Consider the following 26,105-nt stretch of genomic DNA (forward strand, 5'->3'; position numbering starts at 1 on the left):
AAAAGGAAGAAACTACTGAATGAATGTCAAATGCATTATGCCAGTCTCAAAAGGCTCGAATACTATATAATCCCACTTATATGGCATTCTGAAAAGGTAAAACTCCAGGGACTGAAAACATATCAATAGTTGCCAGGGGCTGAAAGAAGAGGAGGGGTTGATTACAAAGGGGCATGAAGGAATTCTTGGGGTGACAGAACTATTCCTCTTCTTGACTATATCCCAAATGAGTGTGCATTTGTCAAAACTCATTGAATTATACACTAAAATAGATGAATTTTACTGTATATAAAATAAGCTCAATAAATCTGACTTAAAAAAACATCAAATTGGGGCATCTGGGTGGGTCAGTCAGTTAAGTGTCTGACTTCATCTCAGGTCATGATCTCGCGGTCTTTGAGTTCGAGCCCCATGTCGGGCTCTGTGCTGACCGCTCAGAGCCTGGAGCCTGCTTCGGATTCTGTGTCTCCCTCTCTTTCTGCCCCTCCCCCGCTTACGCTGTCTCTCTCTCTCTCCCTTTCTCAAAAATAAACATTACAAAAAAATTAAAAAATCAAATCATCAAATTCAGGGGTTGGCAAAGCATAACCCTCAAGCCGCACTGTGCCCAAGTGAGTTTTTATAAATGAAGTTTTACCGGAATACAGCCACGTCCACCTATTTCTATACTGTCCATGGATGCTTTTGTGCTATCGCTGATTGAGTACAATAATTGCAGCGAAGGCCACAATGGCCCCCAAAGCCTAAAACAGCCAGTCTGGGGCCGTTCACAGAAAAGGTTGCCAAACCCTGGCCTAATCTGTTCTTTGAAGTTTACTTTGGTCCAGAAGAACATTTTGTTTTTAATTGTAATAGTCAGTTACAGAAACCTCCATGTGAAGACAAACCTTTTTCTCTCTTAAAGCTTCTATGTTCCTCTCAAGTCTATCAAAATTGTTGCCCTCAAAAAGAATTAAATGGTCTCTACCCTTAACCCCTCCGGAACTTTCAGTAGTGTTATTAGCCACTTCCATTCAAGTCTCAGAAACATTAACAGGGGGGTAAGCGCCCTCTACTGACAACTAAAAACAAGAAACGGGGGGTGGGGAACCAAACAAAAAAACCAAGAAAGTGGCAGCCAGGGACTCAGTGACACACCACTCCAAACCAAGCAGTCCTAACGTGGCTCTGACTCCTTTTCCACTGTTTTCTTCACCCAATTCCTGAACCTTTATCACTTCTACTTGGACTCTTGAAAGAAATTTAAAAATATTGGTCTAAATTTGTAACATACGGGCAATGACCTGAAGAGCTAATACAGGACATGGAAGAATGTTACACATAAAAAGGAACTAATGGATTAACGACCTAAATGTGAGACCTGAAATCATAAAACTCCTAAAAGAAAACACAGGCAGTAATCTCTGGGGCAGCAGCTTTAGCAACATATTTATGAGTATGCCTCTTCAGGGAAGGGAAACAAAAGCAAAATAAAGTTATTGGGGCTACAACAAAATAAAAAGCTTTTGCATGAGAAAAGAAACAATCAACAAAACAAAAAAGGCAACTCACTGAATGGAATTTTGCAAATAATGTATCTGATAAACGGTCAGTATCTAAAATATGTGAAGACATACAACTCAACACCAAAAAACCCAAAAACCCAATTTAAAAATGGGCAGAGGGCCTGAATAGACATTTTTTTTTAATGTTTATTATTTATTTTTGAGGAAGACACAGTGTGGGAGGGAGAGAGGCAGAGAGAGAGGGAGACACAGAATCCGAAGCAGGCTCTAGGCTCCAAGCTTTCAGCACAGAGCCCAACACAGGTTGGAACCCACGAACCATGAGATCATGACGTGAGCCAAAGATGGATACTTAACCAACTGAGCCACCCAAGTGTCCCTGAATAGACATTTTTCTAAAGAAGACACACAGATGGCCAACAGCCATATAAAAAGATGCTCAACATTAGTAATCATCAGGGAAATGCATATCAAAACCACAATGAGATAATACCTTACACCTATTAGAATGGCTAAAATCAAAAAGACAAGCATTAACAAGTGTTGGTGAGGATGTGGAGAAAAAGGAGCCCTCATACTCTGTTGGTGGTAATGCAAACCTGGTGCAGCCACTATGGAAAATAGTATAGAAGTTTCCTGAAAAATTAAAAATTGAAATACTATATGATCCAATAATTCCACTATTGGGTATTTATCCAAACAAAACGAAACCCTAATTCAAAAAGATATATGCACCCCTATGTTTATTTTATTTTGAGACAGAGAGAGAGAGAGAGAGAGAGAGAGAGCAAGCAGGGGAGGGGCAGAGAGAAAGGAGGACAAAGGATCTGAAGCGGGCTCTGTGCTGACAGCAGCGAGCCCGATGTGGGGCTCGAACCCACGAACCGTGAGATCACGACCTAAGCCAAAGTCAGATGCTTAACTGACTGAGCCACCTAGGCGCCCCACCCATATGTTTAATTCAGCATTGTTTACAACAGCTGAGATATGGAATCAACCTCAGTGTCCATTAACAAATGAATGGATAAAGACTACGGAATATTACCCAGCCATAAAAAAGAATGAGATCCTGCCATCTGTGACAACATGAATGGAACTAGAGGGTATTATGCTAAGTGAAATAAGTCAGACACAGAAAGACAAATACCATACAATTTCACTTACATGTGGAATCTTAAAAACAAAACAAATGAACAAAAACAAAAGAAGACTCCCCAGAAGGGAGGGGGGTGAGGGAATGGGTGAAATAAAGCGGGCTGAGAAGTACAAACTTTCAGTTATACAATAAACAAGTCACAGAGATGAAAAGTATTGCCAAAACACAACACAAAAAAGGAACCGAGCGAGCTCCTGGAGAATGCAGTCTTAAAAATACCAAGGACGGAGGTACAGTTGGTTACACCGATGATAAGACTCTACGTTGAAGTTACTTTAAAGACTGCCTCAGGGGGCCTCAGTGGCTCAGTCAGTTAAGTGTCGAACTCTTGGTTTCTGCTCATGTCATGATCTCACAGTTCATGAGTTCGAGCCCCGTGTTGGGCTCTGCACTGACAGTGTGGAACCTGCTTGAGATTCTCTCTCTCCCTCTCTCTCCACCTCTCCTTCTCTCTAAAAATTAACATTAAAAAATAAATAAATAGAAATAAAATAAAGACTACATCACTGGGTGATAAGGAGCGCCGAGTCATGGAGACACATCTAACAGAACTCCTTAGAGAGTGGTGCTAGGCCAGGTTTGACATCTTTAGAAAAACATTGTCACATTCTAAAAACCATGAAGCTGTTTTAGGTAGTAGAGATGACAGAACAATAGATAATGAAAATTTTGCAAACCAGCAAAAATTTAACAAATTTTTATGTGAGTACATACATAATACATTTATGATTTAAAAAACCCAACTTCATATCTAGAATGAAGCTATCTGAGGGGCGCCTGGGTGGCTCAGTCAGTTAAGCGTCCGACTTTGGCTGAAATCACGATCTTGTGGTTCGGTTCATGAGTTTGAGCCCCACGTTGGGCTCTGGGCTGACAGCTCAGGGCCTGGAGCCTGCTTTGATTCTGTGTCTCCCTCTCTCTGCTACTCTCCCACTCGCACTCTGTCTCTCTCTCTCTCTCAAAGATAAACATTAAAAAAAAAAAAATTAAAATGAATGGAATGGAATGGAATGGAATGGAATGGAATGAAATTATCTGAGGGGAGCCTAGGTGGCTCAATCAGTTAAGGGTCCAACTTCGGCTCAGGTCATGATCTCATGGTTTATGAGTTCGAGCCCCGCACCGGACTCTGTGCTGACAGCTCAGAGCCTGAAGCCTGTTTCAGATTCTGTGTCTCCCTCTCTCTCTGCCCCTCCCCGACTTGTGCCTCTCTCTCAAAAATAAATTAGCTTAAAAAATATAAAATAAAATAAAATACAATAAAATAAAATAAAATAAAATGAATCTGAGTTTTGTCAGTAATAATCTAGTAAAAGAACTTATAAGCCTGCTCACTGAAAATATAAGCCTTGGTTGTAAACCTGGCCAAAACGAACAAGGAGCATCCATAAGCACTGGGAAGGCAAACACTATTCTTTCTTTTTTTTTTTTTTTAAGTTTTTTTGATGTTTTTATTTATTTTTGAGAGAGAAAAAGAGAGTGTGAGTTGGGGGGGGGGGGGGCAGAGAGAGGGAGACACAGAATCCGAAGCAGTCTCCAGGCTCTGAGCTGTCAGCACAGAGCCCGACAGGGGGCTCGAACTCACAAACCGTGAGATCATGACCTGAGCCGAAGTCAGACACTTAACCGACTGAGCCACCCAGGCGCCTCAACAAACACTATTCTTAAATGAAGAAACATATGCAGACACGGATACTCCATACGGATCACTAGAGGGTCCAGAAGGAGAACAAGAGCCGTGTCTTACAAACCCCACAAGCATCTTGTTAGCATGACAAAAATGGGGGAAAGGAGCTTGGGGTTTGGCCCAGTACAGCAATTCCTAAGTACGTTTCTCTTTTCTGTTTTCAGCCCACGTCTCCATTCTGAAAAGTGTATGTGGAAAAATGTCTGCATCGTATGCCCACGTGGGTTGCGTCCTACCAGCAGTTCTAAATCTCTGAAAGTCTGGTAAAGATAAAGGGAAACAGATAAACTATATTTAATTAAACCATACATGAGAATTCAGTATATACTATTGTTTATACCTCTTTGATAGTTTATATAAGGTTTTCAGAAACTATAAAGGATCTTACTGACATTCTCAAGAGCCTGAGAGAAAAAAATTATACAGCAAAACTATAATATCCTTCCAAGAAATAAGAATTTGTTCTACTAAATTAAATTACCCTAAAACACATAAAAACTGCCCTTAACTTCTGGTAAATTGTGTTTTGAAGGATTCCAAGTCATACATTGGCACTGATTACGAACTTTCTCATGGACGCCATGTTACGAATGATTTTTAAGTTCCATATGACCTTTGGTATTAAAACTAAGTAAGACAGGATATATTAACTTTATCAGACTAACCTGGGATCTTAAGTACCACTTAGAGCCTTGTTTCTAAGAGGAAATTCACTGGGACTATAAACTCTGAGTTCTAACGTGTATTGCCAAGACAAAACCTCACCCCACCTTCCTTTCTCCAATACAGCCACAAACACAGGCTTACTAAAGCAAAAGATGTGGACAAATATGCCTGGTATCTCCACTGAGAAGAGAAGGAGGACAACACGGAGCACCCACAGCAGCAGGGAGGGCATTTCTTAGCACGAAGAAAGAGAAGCTCCAGCCATGAGAGCAGGAAAGATGAGTCTTGAACTAGGGCAGGCAAGTAATATAAGAATACACAGCTGAAGGCTGAGAACTGCCTACATTTGTCAAATGAACCAGCATCTCTAGATAAAGAACATAAAATCATTGAGTGAGGTATAACAGTATGAAAGGATTAGCATTAGAAGAACAGATAGCAAGACTGCTCATCATTTTATAATAAACATTATTTTCCCAAACAACGATCTATATTCTTTATGAGACAAACTAACTGCTTACCAGTTCTGCTTCAAATCCAAATACCGAATGTTGACCCCTTCTTTAATAGCTTCGTAGTTACTCTCAGATCCCTACGTGAAAACATCAATAACGTAAGCTCCTGGAGTGTAAGGATTTCTTTTCAACTTTGTATTCCCAGCACCTACTAAACGGTTCAAATAGTTATTAAATAAATAAAAATCATGGATGCATTTTAAAAATTATTAGGTAAATCAGTGAGTTCCACTATTTCTAGAGATTGAATGCGCCCTCTCTGTTTATCTGATGGCTAAAAACAGTGCATTGCAATGTCATCTAAATAATGAGAGAAACTAGCATTCTCATATAACCATAAATGTGAATTACAGAAATGAATATTATTGTTCCTTACCCAAATAGCATCAGTAATGTTTTCCTTCAGAGCTCTGTTTATATCCCAACTATGTGCTTGTTTTTCTGAAGAATCATCTAATTCCCATTTACTGATGTTTGAACTTGTCAGGCTATAAAAACTTGCTCTGTCTCTATCCCAAAGGACACTTGAAAGCTGTATGGAGAGAAGAAAAAGGTTAAGTTTATAGATTTTTTTTAGTTCTAATGTTAATGAACTATTTTTCTGAAATCTAAATTTTATATATTTTGTGAGTATTCTATTAGTAATCTTAGCAGAATTCTTCATTTAGGATTCAAAGAAAGGAGTGATCCTCAAATGGACCTTGAAAGCCAGGTCAGATTTTCATAGGCAGAAATATGAAAGCAGACAGCCCACAAAGAGCACAGTTGGGAGTTAGGAAAGTTGTAAGGTCTTTCAAAGAGCAACCAGCACATTGGAAATAATGCTCAATGTTACAAGTAGAAATAATGCTTAAATGAAACATGAGGGACACACAGCAGAGAGTCGGGAATATGAGTTTGTAAACCTAGTAAGCAAGGGAGATATTCTCAATGGCTTTTGAACTCAAGAGCTGTGTTACAGGAAAGTGAATGTGGCAGGGATGTGTATAGTTAGTTACATGTAGGCAGATTATTTTGCCTTTTCAAGTATACACTTGGTTATGAAGTACAGACGTGTTTTTTTTTAAGATGGGCACACGACTGTTTTGAGCTGAAGCCCTAATTTTCTCCGTTTCTCTTGTCACCATGATTCTGGCCACTAATGGGTAAGGAGGCCGACGGTGAGTGAACGGAACTGGCACCAAGAGCTTAGGGGAAATTTAGCAAGAGTACAGATTAGGGCATAACAATGGAAGCAAAAGACAGGGATGAAAATGAGACATGACAGAAATCAAATCTACAGTATCTGGTAAGTAAGAAGGAGACAGAGACACACACACACACAATCAAGGTTTATACCTGGGTCACTGAAAAAACAGGGTCATGGACAGAAATAAACAGGTCAAAAGAGAAGTTTTATATACACTTTTGGTGTAGAAAATGGGAGAGAAAAAGGAATATGGTCCATTTGTTTTCAGACAGGTCAGGTTTTAGGTTCAAAGAGCATCAAGAAAGCAGATGATGAGAGCAACCTGAAATTAGAAGGGAAGAGCACAGTAGAAAGAAAATGTGCTTTCCATTCTAACGTGCCTGGGCACGGAGTCGTTCCATAACCTCAGGCAGCTTACATGACATCCCTGAGGCCGTATTCTCATTGGCAAACTGGGGAGAAAGCTCTCTACATCATAGGTGATTGTAATTGTTACTCGAGATAACAACTACAGAGCACCCACCATGCTCCATAAATGTGAGCTCCCATCCGCCTCCCTTCACTAGTCCGGAGCCTGAGGCACAAGCCCAGCCAACAGACCCAGATTTGAGTCATCCACACAAACAGCTGCAGTAATGGGAGTGAACACACTTTTGGTTAAGTCTAAAAAGCAAAACTGGTCCTTAAGCACATATATAATTTTACAAAACAGTTTTAATTCGAAGATTCAAAAGAATCCATATGATTTATTTAAGAATATTACAGTTACAGTGTGAGAGGGTTAGTATGGCATCTCATTTGATCACAATAAATATGCATCATTGAAAAGATCAAAGGTTTTATTTCATATACACTAGTGTTCATACGGAGGCAATATCAACTTCATAGGAAACTTCCAACTTAATGATTTCATGAAGAAACAGGCTCATAAAACAACGTCATTTCATCAACTTACGATGAGATCAGTACTTGGAGATAAAATCCCCAAGAGAGAAGAAACCTTCCGACCAATTCCTGAAAGCATGCCTTGTCCTTGAGGCAGGATATGTTGATGAATCTTTCCTAAACTTTCAGGTATCAGTCGAATCAGCTGGCTTCCCGATGAGGACAAAATAAAACTTTCTCCCTATGAACAAATATTGTGAAATTCGTTAAGTAAGCTTCTATAACTAAGATGAAGAACATTAACAAAAAATGCTTTGATACAGAGATAAATGATCTAGCATCTCCCTTAAAACAGATTTAAAAGAATAAAAAAAGAAAACTTTATTAAAATGATTTACTTATGAATCCATTCACATAATACTACTAATTCTACATAGGAAACCTTCAGTTGCAATTCTGTTTTTTTCATTGAGTGTCTGAATTCTGATTTTTAAATTACAGGTTCATCACATTACAGGTTCAACAAATCAAGTACCACATTTTATTCTTTGGTCGACCTACAGAGTGTATTTTAGCCAACCAGACTTCATAACGTCTAAGGGCTTCAAAGCCACCATCAGAAAATATTTCTGAAAGAAATGAATACCGCTGGCTACTATCCGGATACTGGTATTTCAGAGTCCTAGGAGAAGGGCTTTCCTTTGCCCAACTGTTCAAATCCTAGACCCTTACATTCTTCTCTTGGCTCCTGAATTCCTCTCTGGCCTGTATGGTCTATTCAAAACCCTGTATTTTTAGTTGTTCACATCTCACTTCCAAGTCAAATCACAGCTTTCCAATAAATATAAAAGAATATCTATTGTATACCTGCACTGCTGTTAGGAAACTGTAAGTCTTATCACCTCCTAAATCCACGAAGGTCTCTGTGTAGATGTCTTCACTGGCAAGGCTTGGCCAATAGCGGATGGATCCTTCTCTGGTGGCAACCATGACAGCAACAGCCTTGAAACAAGATCATAACGCTCAGCAATCACAGTAAAAAGAAGTACCCTAAAACTAGCAATCTGGTGACACTGATAAAAAGAAAACAGGGCAATTTATTATTTAAGAGAAATTAGGGGGAAAAAAACCACCTCTTTTTTTGTATTTTAAAAATTATCACATTATAAAATTGACTTTCTTTTCCTTTTGCTGTGCAGTTCTGTAAATGTTAACACACGCAAAGATCCATGTAACTACCACCACAATAAGAATACAGCACAGTTCCATTAACATCCAAAACTCCCTAGTGCTATGTATCCCTTTATGATCAGACCTTTCCCCTATCCTAACCCTGGCGACCACTATTTCCATCATCATAGTTTCATCTTTCTGAGAATGTCAAGCAAATGAAACCATACAGAATGTAACCTTTAAGCACTGTTGATCTCACTCAGCATGTCTCTGAGATACATCCAGGTTGTCACTTGTATCAAGAGCTCATTCCTTTTTACTGCTGAGTACTATTCCATTCTATGGATGAAACCATTCGTTTATTCATTCACTCGCTAAAGGACATTTGGGTTGTTTCCACCTTTGGCTATCATAAACAATGTGATATGAATGCTGTAACATTCATGTACTGTTTTTTGTGTAAACATAAGTTTTAATTTCTCTGAGGTAAACAGCCAAGAATGGAATTGCTCGGTCAAAACAGCAAGTGTATTTTAACTACTAGAAAGTGAAAGTCAAGTAGCTGTACCACTTTGCATTCCCACCAGCAATGCACAATTTCCAGTTGCTCTACATCCTTGTCAGCACTTGCCAGTTCAAGTACTTTGTATTTCAGCCACTGTAATACGTAGTACTGTGATATCTCACTCTAGTTTTGATTTACATTTCTCTAATGACTAATGATGTGAACATCTCTGTGACATCCTTACATCCTCTTTGATAAAGTGTCTGTTCAAGCCCTGTCCCCTGTTTTTAAATTGGGTTGTTTGTTTTCTTATTAAGCTTTCAGAGTTTGTTTTACATTCTAGATATAAGTCCTCTGTTGGATATATAACTTGGAAAGATTCTCTCCCAGTCTGTAGCTTGTCTCTTCATTTTCTTGTCAGTGTCTCTGACACCAAGTTTCTAATTTTGATGAAGTCTGCCTTATCTATTTTTTTCTTTTATGAATCATGCTTTCGGTGATTTCCCAAAACTCTTTGTCTAACGCCACGTCATGATGATTTTCTCCTGTTTTCTTCTAAACATTTTACATCTAGACCTACGATCCATTTTGAGTTAACCTCTGTATACGGTATGAGGTGTTTTTTTGTTTTGTTTTTTGCCTAAGGATGCCCAATGGTCCCAGCACCATTTGCCGCAAAGACTACCCTTACTTCACTGACTTGCTACTGCAGCTCTGTTAAAGACCAAAGGGACACCTCTTTGTTGATCTGTATCTGCACTCTCTATTCTGTTCAGTTGCCCTTAGGTGTCTACCTCTTTGCCAATACTAGTATCTTGATTCTTGTAGCTTTACAGTTATGTCTCTGAATCAACTTGGATAATGTTGATTGGATAATTCCTCCAATGTCACAACTTCCCTTATTTAAATTAAAAAAAAAAAAAAATACACACACACACACACACACACACACACACACACACATCAAGCATTTAAGTCACCTACCTGAGTAGAATGTGCTTCACCTGAGGTAGCAGAATAAGAGAGAGCCACCAAGTCAGCACTCCAGTGGAAGTCACTTGGTGGCAGCTGAAGCTCTTTGCAAACAGATAACTAAAGAACAAACCCAAACAAAAAAAAATCTTTCACATCAAATCCGATTCTTTGCATATGCACCCCGACTTCATGATTTCCCTTCCTTGTACATTTCAGAATCTGAGTCATTGCTGGAAATATCATTCTACAAACGTACTTTTTTCTCACATCTTTTTGATCAGCTTTTCATCAGGCCCTTCAGTCATTTTAAAGCAAAATATTTTAAGAGATATAGAATCAGAAAAACTTAAGAGCTAGACCAGACTCTGAACATCAACTAGCCCAGTATCTTTCTAGACTAAAAAAAGTCTGCAAGACTTAAGAGAAGTCATACTTCCCGTAAAGAAGTATGTAGGCTTCCTATGGAATTTTCCCAGTCTAGTCTTGATTTATTTGACATCTAAAATCAGCATGACTACAGAGCAATTAATTATACCAAGGTGTCTAGAAAATATTTCTTAGCCTCAGCCAAATATCAGGCTCCTGCTGCTAACTCTTCATGGCCCCCAGAACTTTCCCTCACCTATGCTCTTAACTACAAATACTATCTTCTCGGCAGAAGTACAGAGGCCAGCAGACATGAAGAGTTTAAGTAAGCAAGAATCCCCAGGTCCAACAGAACGATGGCCCAGTAACAGTGACCAGTGAGTGGTTGCAAGAGACTATGCCTCATCTGGAACAGACAGGAAAATAGGTTGCTGAGGATAAGTTCCTAGAAACGCAAATGATAATCCCATGTGAGAAACCGACAACTGAAAGTTAAACTAGCAATTGCTAAAATTGGTATCATTTTTTTCCCATTAAACACCATTCAGTAGACTCAGTGAATCATAGTCCTATCTTAGAAATATATAACCTCAGGGGCGCCTGGATGGCCCAGTCAGTTAAGCATCCGACTCTTGATATCAGCGCAGATCATGACACCAGGTTCATGGGATTGAGCCCAGCATCAATCACGTGGGATTGAGCTCTGCATTCAGCATGGAGCCTGCTTAAGATTCTCCCTCACTCTCTCTCTCAAAAGAAAAAAATTAAAAAAAGAAATAAGCTCAGTTCATTAGCTAATGTGGGCAGTATTTATTCTTAAACTTCATTAGGCAGACTGGCATGGCATTCATAACACTCACTAAAAATTTTAATAACATGGATCCTATTTAAAATTATGAAAGGGGAGAAACTTTTTTTCCCAACATAAAAATGTGAATGTATGCTCTGTAATTCATACCACTACGAAAATGCAAATCTAATGAGTAAATTCAGATTGTGTCCTCCAACAACTCTAAAAATTTAGAGTAAAAATTAAGAGCCAACTGGTAATCCTTTCCTCTTCTCCTTCTAGCTTTCTCAAGAGCCATTACCTTAGTAATAGGTGACAGAGCAATCTTCCAAATAATGAGTTTCTCTTTGCAGACCAGACAAGCCCATCCACCTTCATCTATGTGAACAGTCAGCTGATCATCAACTAAAAAAAAAAAGTACATAACTTACATATTTAACCTCAAAGAACGAGTAAGAAAAACTGTAACAAAAAAAAAAAAGAAACAGAAAAGAAAAACTGTTAAAATTCCTTATACCAAGATCTTCTTTATGGATACATTCTTTATTGAAAAAAAAAAAAGTAATTACCACAGATAAAAAAGATTCATTCATATGAAAAAAATGCCCTTGAGTAATTCAAGAGTTAGAGTTATTAATATCCAAAACAAGAGAGCCATTTAACTTTGATAACCACTTTTAGCCTTTTAGCCTTTTATATTTTGGCCTTAGGTTTACTATCTTTTAATATTGGCCATAAACAAGTATCTTACTTTCTACAATATTTAGTAACATTCATAATTTTATTTTGATACAGCAATGCAAATAATAATCTCTCTCATTAAATATATAAAGAATTTCAAGAAAAAATTATTCCTTCAAAAGAACATGACTTTCAAATACCTTCTTTAAAAGTTTGATAAATCACTTCATTATACGTAGACATCAAGGGTTGCATTCCATAGTAAGTGACAAAACTAAATTAGTATATTGCTGTCATAAGCACTGGCGGTAAACCTCAGTTAAGTGTGTTAGCCCTGGAAACTTAATTAATTTGAGCTCTGCTCTTTGCCTAAAGCAGGGTAGAAGGGCAAAATAAAAGGCATCAATAATCTACAAGCTAAAATACTAAATCATGCCTAGGCTAAGTGTGGGCTTTTGCTGAATTAGAGTATCTGTTCAATATTTTCATTTCCTGAAAGCAATATAGCAGCTCCAAAGACTCTACTGGCAAACCTGTGGGGTCCCTGACTTAACACACAGCACTTGGTAGGTTTCCATATTCAGAAAAGTTCTTCAAGTTTACACACCCTTAAGTTTACACATCTTGATTTTGAGGGACTCTCTCCTCTGAGGCTGTGTACTATTTGTTATTAACAGTCTGGTGGCATGAACCAGGAGTATGTTAAAAGGTTTAAATACTATTTGAGCTGAAATTTTTAGAGGACTAAAGAAAAATATAATACATGCTATATATAATTAAAACAAGAAAAGTACATGATGGAGGTTACAGTGGAAGTTTAGTTGTCTGAAAACCTCTGTACCTGGGTTCCCAAGGTCTCACAGGCAAGATACGTAGTTCAAGTTGATGAGAAATATTCCTTCTAGAATGGAGTACTTTAAACTTATTTGACCATCATTCACAATATGAAATATATTTTATATCATGATGCATTCACATGTAATTTAAGTAAAACACACAAAACTTATGTAACATTATGACATAAAACGCACTCTGATGTTTTGCTTTCAATTTTTTTAAGTGCTGGCCATGACCACTAAACTGATTTCAGTCACTACCTACAGTCTGAAAAACACTGTTCCAAAAAAATCACAGAAATCTAGAATTGAATCATAAATAAAAATGACTTGGGCAGATCATGGAGGATGCTGTGAACTTTGTTCTGCCAGTCACCCAACCCCTTATCCTTACTGTTGCCTTTCTGACGCTTGCGTGACTGCATCTTCCAAACTCCCACTCTAATTCTCTGCCAACAGAATCTCCTGAAGGTACTTTACGCTGATAACATAAATGTGTACATATAGCCTCTGGGATACTACAAAGGATCCAGAAATGGAGGTAAGACTTGATCTTACAATAACGTTATTATACCCATACTCATAACATGACAGAGTGGTTATTATACCCATACTCATAACATGACACTCGCAATCAAATTTTGCAATTGGACTGAGTTTTGCATATGCAGTGTTTACGACCACTGAAGAAGTAATCTGTGCTAAAAATGGACTCACTCTGCTTCTCAAATTTATTACATTTTGCAATTCATGGAAAACCAAATGTTACCTGTTTCTACCCCATTTAAGTGAAGGTATACCAGAAAAAGCACAAATTTCAATCTCGGACCCAGGGACAGGCTTCATTCTGAATTGCTAATATAGGCAAATGGAAATGACACTCACCTTCAGCCAATGTTAGGGCTTCCATTACTTTAACAGGGAGAGAAGATCCAAATGTTTTCACATCATAGTTCATAGACTCAGTTACACAGTGGTGTGGCAGTATTCGTGTAGGTGTTCCTCTAAAGAATAGAGACCATTCAACTTGCATCATATTTAAAATTTTCCGTTATGCTTACTTTTATGTACTATTTTCATATAAAGAAAAGATCTTTGATAAACAAGAAAAAAAATGAGCTGTAGCAGTAAAAGAAAACTCTGGCTCATGTGTACTGTGTAAATATATTTTACATTAAAAAAAGACTGACAGGATATAGGAAAATTTGGCTTCTGACTCTTATGCTCTAGTAATCAGATGCATGCTCCGTTCACTTAAACTCTTTATATGACTGTATCCTTCGCTATGTAATACAAAGGTTGGACTAGATCAGCATTTTCCAAATTGTGGGTCACTGTGAGGGTCTCAATTAACATTTCTGAAAAATAAAATAGGATATAAACTAGAATTTATCCTACACTGTGGCCAAAAAGTTTTACAAACATTGGATTAGATTATCTTTCAGCTCTCATCAGCTCTGGAATTTTTTTTTTTAATGTTTATTTATTTTTGAGAGAGAGAGAGAGAGAGAGAGAGAGAGACAGAGCACAAGTGGGGGAGGGTGGAGAGAGAGGGAGACACAGAATCCAAAGCAGGCTCCAAGCTCCGAGCTGTCAGCACAGAGCCTGACGCAGGGCTTGAACTCACAGACCATGAGATCGTGACCTGAGCCGAAGTCAGATGCTTAACCACCTGAGCCACCCAGGTGCCCCTAGAATTTTTTTTAATTGAAGTATAACTGACACACGTTACTTTAGTTTCAGATGTACAACATGGTGATTCGAAACTCTATGCTATGCTCACAAGGACAGTTACCATCTGTCACCACGCAACCCTATTACAGTACTGTTGACTATATTCCCTAGGCTGTACTTTTCATCACCATTATTTACCCATTTCCTAACTGGAAGCCTGTACCTCTCACTCCCCTTCACCCATTTTGCCCTCATCAGCTCTAGGATTACATGAAATCTACCAGATTTCTATAACTAAGAAATTAAATAGGGTCATGAGTATCTGCTGTTACCTGTTCTTTAATAGCAGATACAGTGTAGAAATTAGATCTTTTCACCTTGTCAACATTCAAAAAATAATGTAAAGTTACCAGTATAAAATTTATTCCATCTCTTATCATGAGGATTAAGTGAGCTTTGTTTCTTGAGAGTATTACAACAAAGATTTTTCTTTAAATGATCACTGGAAGGTAAAAAGAGATTTGAAACAAAACGCATTAAATAAAGTACAGCTTTACTTTTCTCAAAGGTAGTAAAAAAAAAACACTGAAAGATCACCACTTTGAAGAGCACTTTCGAGATGTAAAAGTCAAAGACGCAGTGAATTCTTTAAAAATCATGTCTCCTTGGAGCACCCGGGTGGCTCAGTGGGTTAAACAACCAAATCCTCTTTTCTGCTCAGGTCATCATCTCACGGTTGGTGAGTTTGAGCCCCACATCGCGCTCCGAGATGACAGTGTGGAGCCTTAGGATTCTCTCTCTCTCTGCCCCTCCTGTGTACACTCTCTCTCAAAGTAAAATAAACTTAAAAAAATTAAAAATCATTTCTCCTTTAAAGTATTGCAAGCATCTATAGATAAATTTTAACTATAAGCTCAAGACCCAATATTACACTTTTCTTGCAAAGGAAAATTCTTTTTTCGTAGATGAATTCGGAGGAAACTACTCAGAAACATGTTACCTTCTAAAGTTCTAGATTAATTATGAAAGCGGGATGCAGAGTATGGTTTAAGGAATGATGTGGACTGATGTGCCACACTTTTATTTGGGAACAAAACTACTGTTCTTATCTCACTGCTAGGAAAGACTTTCCCCTATTAATTTAGCTGCAAAGATAACTTCTCTTGCTAAAGGTCATGTAATTATCAGTCAGCAGATATTAATGGCAGTAACTATGTTAGGCATAACATCACTTTCCAGAATTGGAGATCCTCATTCCCACCGTCGTCGAGGGTTTTCGTATTGATTCATTTGGCCTTAAGAGAAGCAGGCTCAGGTCGCCTATTATTGCCATTTCACCAAATGAATCATGACTGACTTACAATGGAAGACGGGGGTAGTAAGGAGGCAGGTAACCACTGACTGAAATCCAATTTGTTCACTTATACACAGAGGTAATTCCATGAAAAGTGCAAAGTGAAGGCTTAAGAGATGAATTAAACTGAGGCTCGCAAAGATTGGCGAAGGTCTAGTTCCCCCAGCCTTGGCATTGCCTCCCCGCCCCCTCCTCCGCGTTCCGAAGGCGTCTGGAGACACTACCCCATCAGGCCCACTAACTCTATTGTTCACCAGACCCAACCGGGGACGATCACCTACCGCGAGCTCAGCGAGCTACGCCGGCCGACCGGCGAAAAGAGCGCCGGGGAGCTGACTGCAGACCCCAGGGATAGACCTTTCCTGCTTGTCGCCCGGGGCGTGGAGCCCGGCCCGACTCCGGCCAGCGGGCCCCTTCGAGTCCCGGGCCCCGGTGTCCGCGGAGAGGAGACGGCCGGGAACATGACGGAAAGGAGAGGCGACGGACACTCCGCCTGTGGGGCTGAAACACCGCTCGCGCGCGGAGCTTGAACACCCGCGAGCGGGAGGGCGCGCGCTGATGACGTTAAAAGCACGGCGCCGAGCCGCGGGGCGTGGTCGAGGTGGCGGGGGAGAGCGCGCGGTCAGACGTCAAAGGGCAGCGCCGAGGCGCGGGGCGTGGTGGGGGCGGTTTGGAAGGGGGCGCGTCGTAATGACGTCAGAGGGTAGTGTCCCGCCGCGAGGCGTGATCGCAGCGGTGGCTAGTGTGGAGGGTTCTAGGCAGCTGGCGGGTGTCTCTAGCCTCCGGAGAAGTGAAACTGGAAAGCCAGGTGCTCTTCTCGACTCCGGTGGGTGGGGCTGGCCCGCTAGCACCCTGAAGGCAAAGCCTCTCTGCACGCTGGTCTTTTCTGAGCCTCTTGGGGAACTGGAAAGTGTCCGTCGCTGAGAAGGGAGAAAAACCGAAAAGCTGTCACTGGTTTCACTCTTAGCGTTGTATTTGTTGGTCTCTAGGTTTGTCATTCCCCATTCAGCCCCGCACTGTCTCATCCACGCTAGTAACACCCCAAGTCCACCTCTATCCCGGATCTTGGTCAAAAACTGAGGGCTCCTAACACTTTGCCCTGCATGTCCTTGCAGACTCCTCACAATACACCTGCTAAATTCTTGTTTTCCTTTTGGACCCCTCTCTTACCACCTCTGCCCTACTTGGTAAAATTGGCCGATCACCCAAGTCAAAAATAAGGGCGCTACCCTAGAGTCATTCTTCACACTTCCCGCCACTGCAACAGGCTGGGACACTGTGGCTCCTGAGTACAGTCCATGGATGTCAGCCTCCCGCAGTGTATGGTGGGGAGGGCGAGTGAAACAGTAGATACTCAGGACTATGCCTTGGGGGCAGCGGAGTGCTTCTTTATCACTACCGAGGATGCGACATTTTCCTAGTGGCTGCCATTTCCTAATTTAAAAAAAAAAATTCATTTCCTTACTTTGGGCCTCATTTTAAATAGTATAGTCTCTCATACGGGGAAATCAAGAAGGAGGGGATAGCGTAGTGCGGTGGCTCTCACACTCAAGGGTGCTTCATCACCTGGAGGGCTTGTTAAGCCGCATTGCTGCCTACCCACAGCGTCTGAGTCCTAGGTCTGGGCTAAGGCTTGCGTGTTTACATTTCTAACAAGTTTCCAGGTGTTGGTGATGCTGCCATCTGGGGACGTTTTGATAACGACTGGTGTAGTAATTGAGTGCATAGACTCGAATCAAATGGGACTTGCTTCAAATCACCTCTGCTATTTGCTATCTGTGTCACCTTTTTGAGCCTTTATTAGATTACGAATAGTACTCACTTGTGAGAATTACATAATATAGATATGACTATATTTGTGGATGTCAAAAAACACGAACATAGTGAGGGCAAACCAGCTGAAAACCAGCATTTCCAATAAATAATACTCTTTAAAGAAAATCAGTAAGAGAAAGCAAGCTACCCCAATAGGAAAAGATGGAAATGTACGAAGGGCATGAGCTAGCATTAAGTCAAAGACTACAAATGACCAAAAACAATGAAAAGGTCTTCAACTTCACTAGTAATTATTAAGAGATGCAAATCAAACCATCCATCAGTATTATTTGCCAGTTGAATTAGCTGGAAGGTTTTATTTATTTATTTTTTAAATTTTTTTTAACATTTATTTATTTTTGAGACAGAGAGAGACAGAGCATGAACAGGGGAGGGGCAGAGAGAGAGAGAGGGAGACACAGAATCGGAAGCAGGCTCCAGGCTCTGAGCCATCAGCCCAGAGCCCGACGCGGGGCTCGAACTCACGGACCGTGAGATCGTGACCTGAGCTGAAGTTGGATGCTTAACCGACTGAGCCACCCAGGCGCCCCTAGCTGGAAGGTTTTAAAAAATGAAAATAGCTCATGTTGAAAGGCTGCGGGGGGGAAGAGGTGCTGATGTATACACTTCTGGGGAGATTTTTATACGTTAGTACAGTCTTTTAAGCAGACAATCTATCAAAAAGCCTTATAACTTGTATGTGTTCCTTAAACTTGGCAATTAGAAATGTATCTGAAGTTTTAGAAGTTTATCTGAACAAATCACATCGTAACAAAGATAGTATTGTTTATAATAGCAAGGAATATAGAAGGATACCCAATGATAGATTTATAGTATATTCACATTATAGAATTCTATATGGTTAAAAAGACTACATGTAGATACGTGTAATGAATACTTAAAGGATATAGGAAAATATCAAACTTTAAAAAGCAGATTGGTCAAAAAATAGTATGTCCAATACGAGCCCATTTTTTTTAACTGAAATAAAGTACCTCCTAAGTATAGACATGTAAGTACAAGTGTGAGATGCTCAACCTCAACCCGTGCCTCCCTTCTGTACACCCTTCCTAAAGTACTACCCTTCCAGTTAAGACCAAACTTTGATTTATGTGGTAGTAATCACTGCAATGAACAAGAGGATAGTAGCCAGAACTACATCCCGTGACTGTGGCGGAATTGTTAGACTTCCATGATCACCAACATAACGGTGATAATATTAAAATGGAAAGGCAGGGAAACAATGGAGAACTCATCATGGAAATCATCCATGCCCCAGCCAGTGTCCAAGGTATTCACTTAATTGCCCTCTAATGCCAGTGGAACTTCTTGAGAGAATGCTAAATTTCGTTGCAGCTTTCCAAGTCCTTCCAGCGGGGAAGCACGCATATTGTTTCCATTAGTTCTGCAGTCAGCAAGCTGTCAAGGGCCAGAGAGCACCTGCTTGCAGGCCGTACGGTCTGTTGCAACTGCTCACAAGTTGGCTGTGGTCCAATAAAACTCTGTTTATGGACACTGAAGTTTGAACTTCAGAGAACTTTGATGTGTTATGAGATGTTTTTCTTTTGATTTTTTAAAAACCATTTAAAACTGTAAAAACCATCCTTAGCTTGCAGGCCGTACGAATCAGGCAGCAGGCTGCACTTTGGTGACCCACAGGTTAGTTTCAGGAGGGAGGCACTGGTCCTTTATTAGCATAGGACCTAACAAAATAGAGGATGATCGATGTTTCTCGAATGAGTTGAATGAATAGATTACCATGATACCATGATGTATAGATCACAGAGAACACCCCCAAAGGAACATTTACAAGGTAGTTGTCCTATACTCCTTTCATTAATATACTTAATGTTTTATAACATTTACGTTTGTTTTATTTTCTAGCCACTTTGGCATTTTTATGGAATAAAATGGATTTCCCAAAACAGAGCCCTAATTTATAAAACTGTATTTGCAAGGGTTTAGCCTATAATGGTTTATTTAGCTTGTGATTATTCCCTGAGAAACAGTCAGGTCCGCGGTCAGAGAAGGCCTTGCACATAGAGATGAGCCTGGGAGGGCGAACAACAAAATGTTAAGCTCATTAACGTGATATTTTATCTTCACGTGTAAAATTTCAGGTGATTAAAATGTCCTTTTTTGCTTATTTTCTAAATTGCCCCTATGAATATACACATCCTTCAATGGCTCTCCATACATGTAGGATGAAAACTAAGATTTTCAGCATGATATTGAAGGTTCCCCCCCCCCCCGCCCCGCCCCCGCCATGATCCGGCTCCTATTTCTCTAATTTTTTCTTGTATATGGCATCAACGCTGAATTAATTACAACTTGCCTATTCTTATTTCCTCTTCTGTGAAAAGGGAATGATAGGTATTTATTTAAATTACAGGACCGTCGAAGTATCAAACGTGGTAACTCGTGCAAACACTCAGGAGACAAAGCGGTAGGAACCACCACGGTATGGGCAGCGACACCTCTGTGATATTTAGCTAGCTTCTTGTAATTAATTTTTATCTGCCTCATCTCTCCTTCTGAACAGAAGCCCCTTGAGGGCAGGTGCTAATCTGTCCACTCCATAGCACAGTTCCTTGTCCGTGGTAGGGGCAGGGGATACTTATTTCTTGCACGGAAGCAACTAATTACAATATTTCTGTGGGACTACTGACAATACTGATTCCCCCTTTAGCCCTCCATCTTGTTCGTGTTTGCTCAATGACCTCCCTTGTGTTCCAGGCCCCTTGAAGATTGACATACATACCTTAGAAATGACTGCCAAGGCTGGGAGGGATGGAGGCTTGCTTTGGGCTCCCATAAATCTTGTAGAGATACCATAGTCTTTCCCCTGCGCGATGCCCGGATGGTGCCACAAGATCTAATTACAGGTTCAAGGTCAGGTGCATGCAAGCCCTTTGATCTCACTATAGTGCCTTATAAAATCTCTAGACTAAGGTCTCAACTTTGCAGAGAATATTTGTGCAGCTGCCTGGATGGTCGTCCACCCGAACTCCCATCAGTAAGTTACCTTGAATAAAACTGTGTGTAAACTGAATGGAGTCACCTGCTTCGTTTTCCAGTCTCTCAATGCTGTCTCAGTTTGGGGGATACTTTACTATCCCTCCCTCACCTTCTAACAGTTTATAAATAGAAAATAAAAAAGACAGTAACAATCTTAGGTAAAGAGGAAATGAAGGGAACTTGTAATTACTACTTACTTTATTTGTAATGTCAGTTTTTTTCCTTATTTCTGAATCTCCAAAGCCAAATTCTAGTGAGAAACTGAATGTAATAAAGTTCTATAAGAAGTGACAGACACAGATAAAGTTCACTATAAATTTTAATCCAGGATATAAAATGTTCCCTAAAGACACAATTGAACATTTTTGTATTAGAGAATAAAATGTAATGATCAAATTCAATTTTGTCAATACTTCTATGGCACAAAGAGATCCACCCTTGTCGTTGTGTTTTGCCTGCTTTCTGAGAACCACACCCTAACAGCAAATTGTATAAAGAATGCAAGTAAAGGTTGTGAAAATGATTGTCACAGATGTACTGCTTCCTAATTCAAAGAACATAGAGTTCGTTCATTCACTGAGTTCACTTTATTCAATAATAAACTCCTTTATGTAGAATGAAATCTAATACTCTGTGCTTGTCATAAAGTAGTGATTTCTCCTTCCAGTATAATCAGTGAACTAATAAATATGTAGAACAAGGGAAAACCTCTATTTTCATTACATCAACATAGTTATTTCTTAGATTCTGGCATTGTCGATGTAAAAAAAAACCACTTTTTCTTGAGGCAACAGCAAATTAACAGCACTGGCTTGAAATATGGCAAATCTAACGGCTCTCAGCATTGCTTTATGAGTTCCGAGGCATTTGGGTGCATAAAACTATAACCATAAATAAAAATGACTATTGTCCTCTTTTTAGAAGAGTGACAAGTTCTTAACATTTCATGACATTGTACAGAATAGAAAGAACTAAGCTTTTTTCAAATGTTTTAGGGTTGAAAATTATTTAGGTTTTTGCCTCATTGAGTGAAATTTCAAATGTATTTAACTGATGAAAAGTAACATTTGGTTAGGAATTATACATTTTTTAAAGATAATTGTCAAAAGACATGCCTTTGGGTGACTTCAAGGTAGAATTCATTTTTACCTCTTAATAATACCTGGCAGTTCATGCCTCACTTCCCACAGTAACAAATGCGTGAATAATGAAAATAGAAGTTTTCTTATTCAAAGGATAGGCTTCTTAACCCTTTTTAAAACTCGTCAGGCTTTCGCGTGCTAAGGATTTTGAAAGCCACACACATTCAAACAGTCTCATCCCAGAGGAACACATATTCCTAAACTCTCATACCTCTGAAAATACAGGAAGTATGGAATGTAAACGTTCCCATCTTGTCATGTGATGTTTATGATTTCTGTAGGTCTGTATGTGAGGTTCACTTCATGAGATTATCAGAATTAAAAAAAGGGAAGATTTTAATCTTCTAGTAAAATTAGACACAAAGGAGGTAGAATACTACCGAGAGGATTACACAGTGATTGGAAAACTCACCTAAAATGATTAAGCCTTTTATTTAAAATCCCCTTTTAAAAATTGTCATGTGACAATAGTTTCAATCTGTAATGGCAGGTAAGAAAAAACAAATGAGGTGCCACGTTATATTAACTAAAGTATTCCAAGATAAAAGAAAGTAAAACACCTGAAAATAATCTCAGTGCTAGAGACATTTAGAAAGTTACCGTGATTAAAACTCTGAATAAAAAGGTCTTGAGAACAGGTGCATCTCAAAACAATATTTTACCCACCCTGGGAACAAATCGGCATACTTAAGATAACTTGCAGTGTGACTCCCAGATTTCACATCCTCTCTCTAAGTTCGTTTATTCCTGTGACCATGTTTCGCTCTAAAGTCTCTCGCGTTCACTTCATCGGGAACCACTTCTTTATGCGGACTCAACTTTGCTTGTTCATTAATCTTCTGTATATCCCGTTGGGTTTTGAAAGAAGTTCTTCATGTCTCCCACGTTCTGTGATCTTTCCTTGGTCAAGAACAGCCACCGTATTAGCATTCTTAATGGTGGACAGACGGTGGGCAATAATCAACACCGTCCTACCTTCCATGAGTCGGTCTAGAGCTTCTTGAACGAGGTACTCATTTTCAGCATCCAGGGCACTTAAACAGGAAACCCACATGAGAAAGCAAAGCTGTCAGTGCCACCCATACTGCGTATTTACGTGTTTCCTGTTGCACACACAGCTGTCCTGAACCGGCAGTGAATTTTCACTGCGATCAAAATGACAACCTCTTGGGTCTACTATCTACTTCTTATAGTGTAAAGATACTACAAAGGAAGCTCGGAACCCTTGATTTCCACACAACTTGCGGGACCGCTGCTGAGTAGAGTGACTCGGGGCTCGTCACAAGCATGTCTAGGTTGAGACTAGAACACTCAACTTACGACTCAGCCTGTCCACTGGCCTTGTTAAGTCACACTCGGTCACTTTAAAGTGGAAGGGGGGGAAACGGCATTTTTCAGCTGTATCACTTTGAAGTAAGGAGTAATATTTGGTAAAGGAAGAATGTGGCTTTTACAATCACACATACGATTAAGATATCCTCACCTGGTTGCTTCGTCTAGGAGAAGGATTTTGGGATTCTGAAGAAAGAAAAACGTTAAAAAGAAAAGGAACACAATTTTACTAGGAAAACACAAACTCTCAGGAATAAAAAAAAAAAAAAAGTACTGATATACGACACAACGGGGATGAACCTTGAAAACATTCTGCCAAGTGAAAGAAGCCAAACCCAAAATTCTACAAACTGTAGGACTCCATTGATCTCAAATGTCCAGCAAGGCAATAGAAATTACAGTGGTGATGGCCTGGGACTAGAGGTGGGGAGAAGAAAATCTACAAGTGTGTATAAGGGAATCTGGGGTGATAGAAATGTTCTAAAATTGGACCATGTGACAGTTGAACAATTGTAAATTTCCTAAAGGTCACTGAAATGTACATTTAAAACTGGTGAATTTTATGGTATGCTTCAATATAGCTGTTTTTTAAAACCTTACCTATGAGGGTGCCAGGGTGGCTCAGTCGGTTAAGTGTCTGACTCGATTTTGGCTCAGGTCATGACCTCACGACTCGTGGGATCGAGCCCCACATCAGGTTCTGAGCTCACAGCTGGAGCCCGCTTGTGATTCTCTCTCTCCCTCTCTCTGCCCCTCCCTCACTCTCTTTCTCTCTGTCTCCACCCCTCCCTCACTCACACACACTCTCTCTCTCTCTCAAAATAAGTAACCATTTAAAAAAAAGTTTTAGGGGCACCTGGGTGGCTCAGTTGGTTAGATGTCGGACTCTTGATTTTGGCTCAGGTCATCTCATGGTTTGTGAGTTCAAGCCCTGCATCGAGCTCACTGCTGTCAGCACAGAGCCCTCTTACAAATCTCTCTCTTTCCCTCAGTCTTTGCCCCCTCCCTCATTCATGCACTCTCACTCTCTCTCAAAAAATAAATGATAAGTAAACTTAAAATTTTTTTTCATAAAAAAAGTTTTAAAGTAAAACCTCACCTATAACCCTGAGGAAAACAGTTATACAACAAAGGGGAAGGCTATCATTTGCTAAGAAATACAATGTCTGGGGCCTTAAGCTAAAATGGCTTTCCCTCTCTTCTTAGGAGTCCTGTATAAGTATTTCCAGTCTGTACTACTATTAAGTTGAACAGGTGACTATAGACGATACAAGGAATCATACTTGTATTGTTTGATATTTTGAATTAATCACTGTTTCACTCATGAGACTGTATACTTCAGGATGGAAGGTTCATGTGCCAAACTTCTCTCCCTCCAACAACTCTAGCTTAGTCCTGGGCTCCTCATACCCAAGAAATACTTGTTAAATTGGGACGAGACGTACCGGGTGGAACACTCCCCACCCATCTTTCACCAGAACTCTCAACCACATACCTCGCCTCCCCCTCCAAAAAAACAAAAGGAAGAAGAGTAGTAAATTACAAATGGTAAGCTCTCTAATTAAAAATGATAACAAGAACAACAAAAAATCCCGGCCAAGTGGCTTGAAGCTTACCTTAAGCAGAGCACGGGCAATTGCAATCCGCTGTTTCTGTCCACCTGACAATGACAATGTTTTTTTTTTTTTTAAATTTGAAAGCCTTAACAAAAATTCTTGGTAATAGGATTTTCTGATCAGCTACGCGGCAGTTTGAAGACAGCTTCTTCCAGTTAGTCACAGCTGAGGTGGGTCGGGGGACAGAGACCTCTGTTTAAAATATACTGTCGCCTCACCAACCTCAAAATTAGTAACAAACATTATTATCATAGCTAACATTTACTGAGGAGTTCCGATGTGCCGGGAACTGTCTGAATGTGTTACGATGTTATCTCGTTCAATCTTGAAAAAACCCTATGAAGTAGATTCTGTAATCATTCCCTTTTCACGGATGAAAAACCAAGGCAGAAAATAATCAGTCTGAGGTCTATAGTTGGTAGGTGGCAGAGCGGAGGTGTGAACCAACAGCGAAGGCCTATGCTCTTAACCTACGCACCGCTTCCCTTGCAGAACATCCCGTGTGGCAAGGAAACCAGAAACTCAAGACATCAAGGGGTCTCTGAACAGTATGTGAAGGGGATGGGAGCCGATACGGGCGCAGAGGGCATCCGTGGTGCTGGGGCCTGTCATTCTGCTGTTCTACCTCAGGGCGCTACTCCCGACACCTTCCGTCCTCATGCTGTCCTCTTGTCTTTCCTTTCCTGGGGGACAACAGGCACAGGGAGCAGTCTGTGTGTGTGCACAGAACAGGAGAAAACCAAAAGAATAAACCACCGGGGCGCCTGGGTGGCTCAGTCGGTTAAATGTCCGGCTTCAGCTCAGGTCATGATTTCACAGTTTGTGAGTTCGAGCCCTGCATCAGGCTCTGTGCTGATGGCTCAGAGCCTGGAGCCTGCTTCGGATTCTGTGTCTCCCTCTCTCTCTCTCTGCTCCTCCCCCATTTGCACTTTGTCTCTCTCTCTCTCTCTCTCTCTCTCTCTCCGTCCAAATTAAATAAACATTAAAAAATCTTTTTAAAAAATATTTACTCTCTGGCCCTTTAATGAAACTCCTGGTCTAACGGGCAAAGTACAAAGTGGGGAATAAAGAATTCTTCAATTTCAGTTCTGTTCCTGATTCACAGCCTCTGCCTCCCTGGACAGATCATCTTGCTACCCTGTGTTTGTCTTCTTTTCTGCAAAATTCAAGGATTTCAAGTTGCAAAACACATTTTTTCTCAGGTGAGAAAAAAACTGCTGTGGCT

At 40.1% G+C, this 26,105-nt stretch overlaps 2 protein-coding genes across 5 annotated transcripts in view; both read right to left on the reverse strand.

Annotated features, from left to right (window-relative positions):
• NUP133 (nucleoporin 133) overlaps window positions 1-16,509 on the reverse strand; it is a 55,744-nt gene extending 39,235 nt beyond the window's left edge. For both annotated transcript variants that reach the window (XM_060642774.3, XM_060642775.3), the window contains exons 1-8: window positions 16,239-16,509; window positions 13,815-13,933; window positions 11,714-11,817; window positions 10,266-10,373; window positions 8,471-8,605; window positions 7,674-7,844; window positions 5,906-6,061; window positions 5,536-5,606 (exon numbers count right to left, since the gene is read on the reverse strand). In XM_060642774.3, coding sequence (XP_060498757.1) covers window positions 5,536-5,606; window positions 5,906-6,061; window positions 7,674-7,844; window positions 8,471-8,605; window positions 10,266-10,373; window positions 11,714-11,817; window positions 13,815-13,933; window positions 16,239-16,420 — 1,046 coding nt within the window. In that variant the 5' untranslated portion in view covers window positions 16,421-16,509. The remainder of the gene's footprint in view (window positions 1-5,535; window positions 5,607-5,905; window positions 6,062-7,673; window positions 7,845-8,470; window positions 8,606-10,265; window positions 10,374-11,713; window positions 11,818-13,814; window positions 13,934-16,238) is intronic.
• Window positions 16,510-21,091: 4,582 nt separating this feature from the next.
• ABCB10 (ATP binding cassette subfamily B member 10) overlaps window positions 21,092-26,105 on the reverse strand; it is a 33,942-nt gene continuing 28,928 nt past the window's right edge. For all 3 annotated transcript variants that reach the window (XM_060642777.3, XM_060642776.3, XM_060642778.3), the window contains exons 11-13: window positions 24,881-24,924; window positions 23,416-23,450; window positions 21,092-22,966 (exon numbers count right to left, since the gene is read on the reverse strand). In XM_060642777.3, the coding sequence (XP_060498760.2) occupies window positions 22,747-22,966; window positions 23,416-23,450; window positions 24,881-24,924 (299 nt within the window). In that variant the 3' untranslated portion in view covers window positions 21,092-22,746. The remainder of the gene's footprint in view (window positions 22,967-23,415; window positions 23,451-24,880; window positions 24,925-26,105) is intronic.

Source organism: Panthera onca, chromosome D2 (assembly GCF_046562875.1).
Source record: "Panthera onca isolate mPanOnc1 chromosome D2, mPanOnc1 haplotype 2, whole genome shotgun sequence".
Taxonomy (NCBI): domain Eukaryota; kingdom Metazoa; phylum Chordata; class Mammalia; order Carnivora; family Felidae; genus Panthera; species Panthera onca.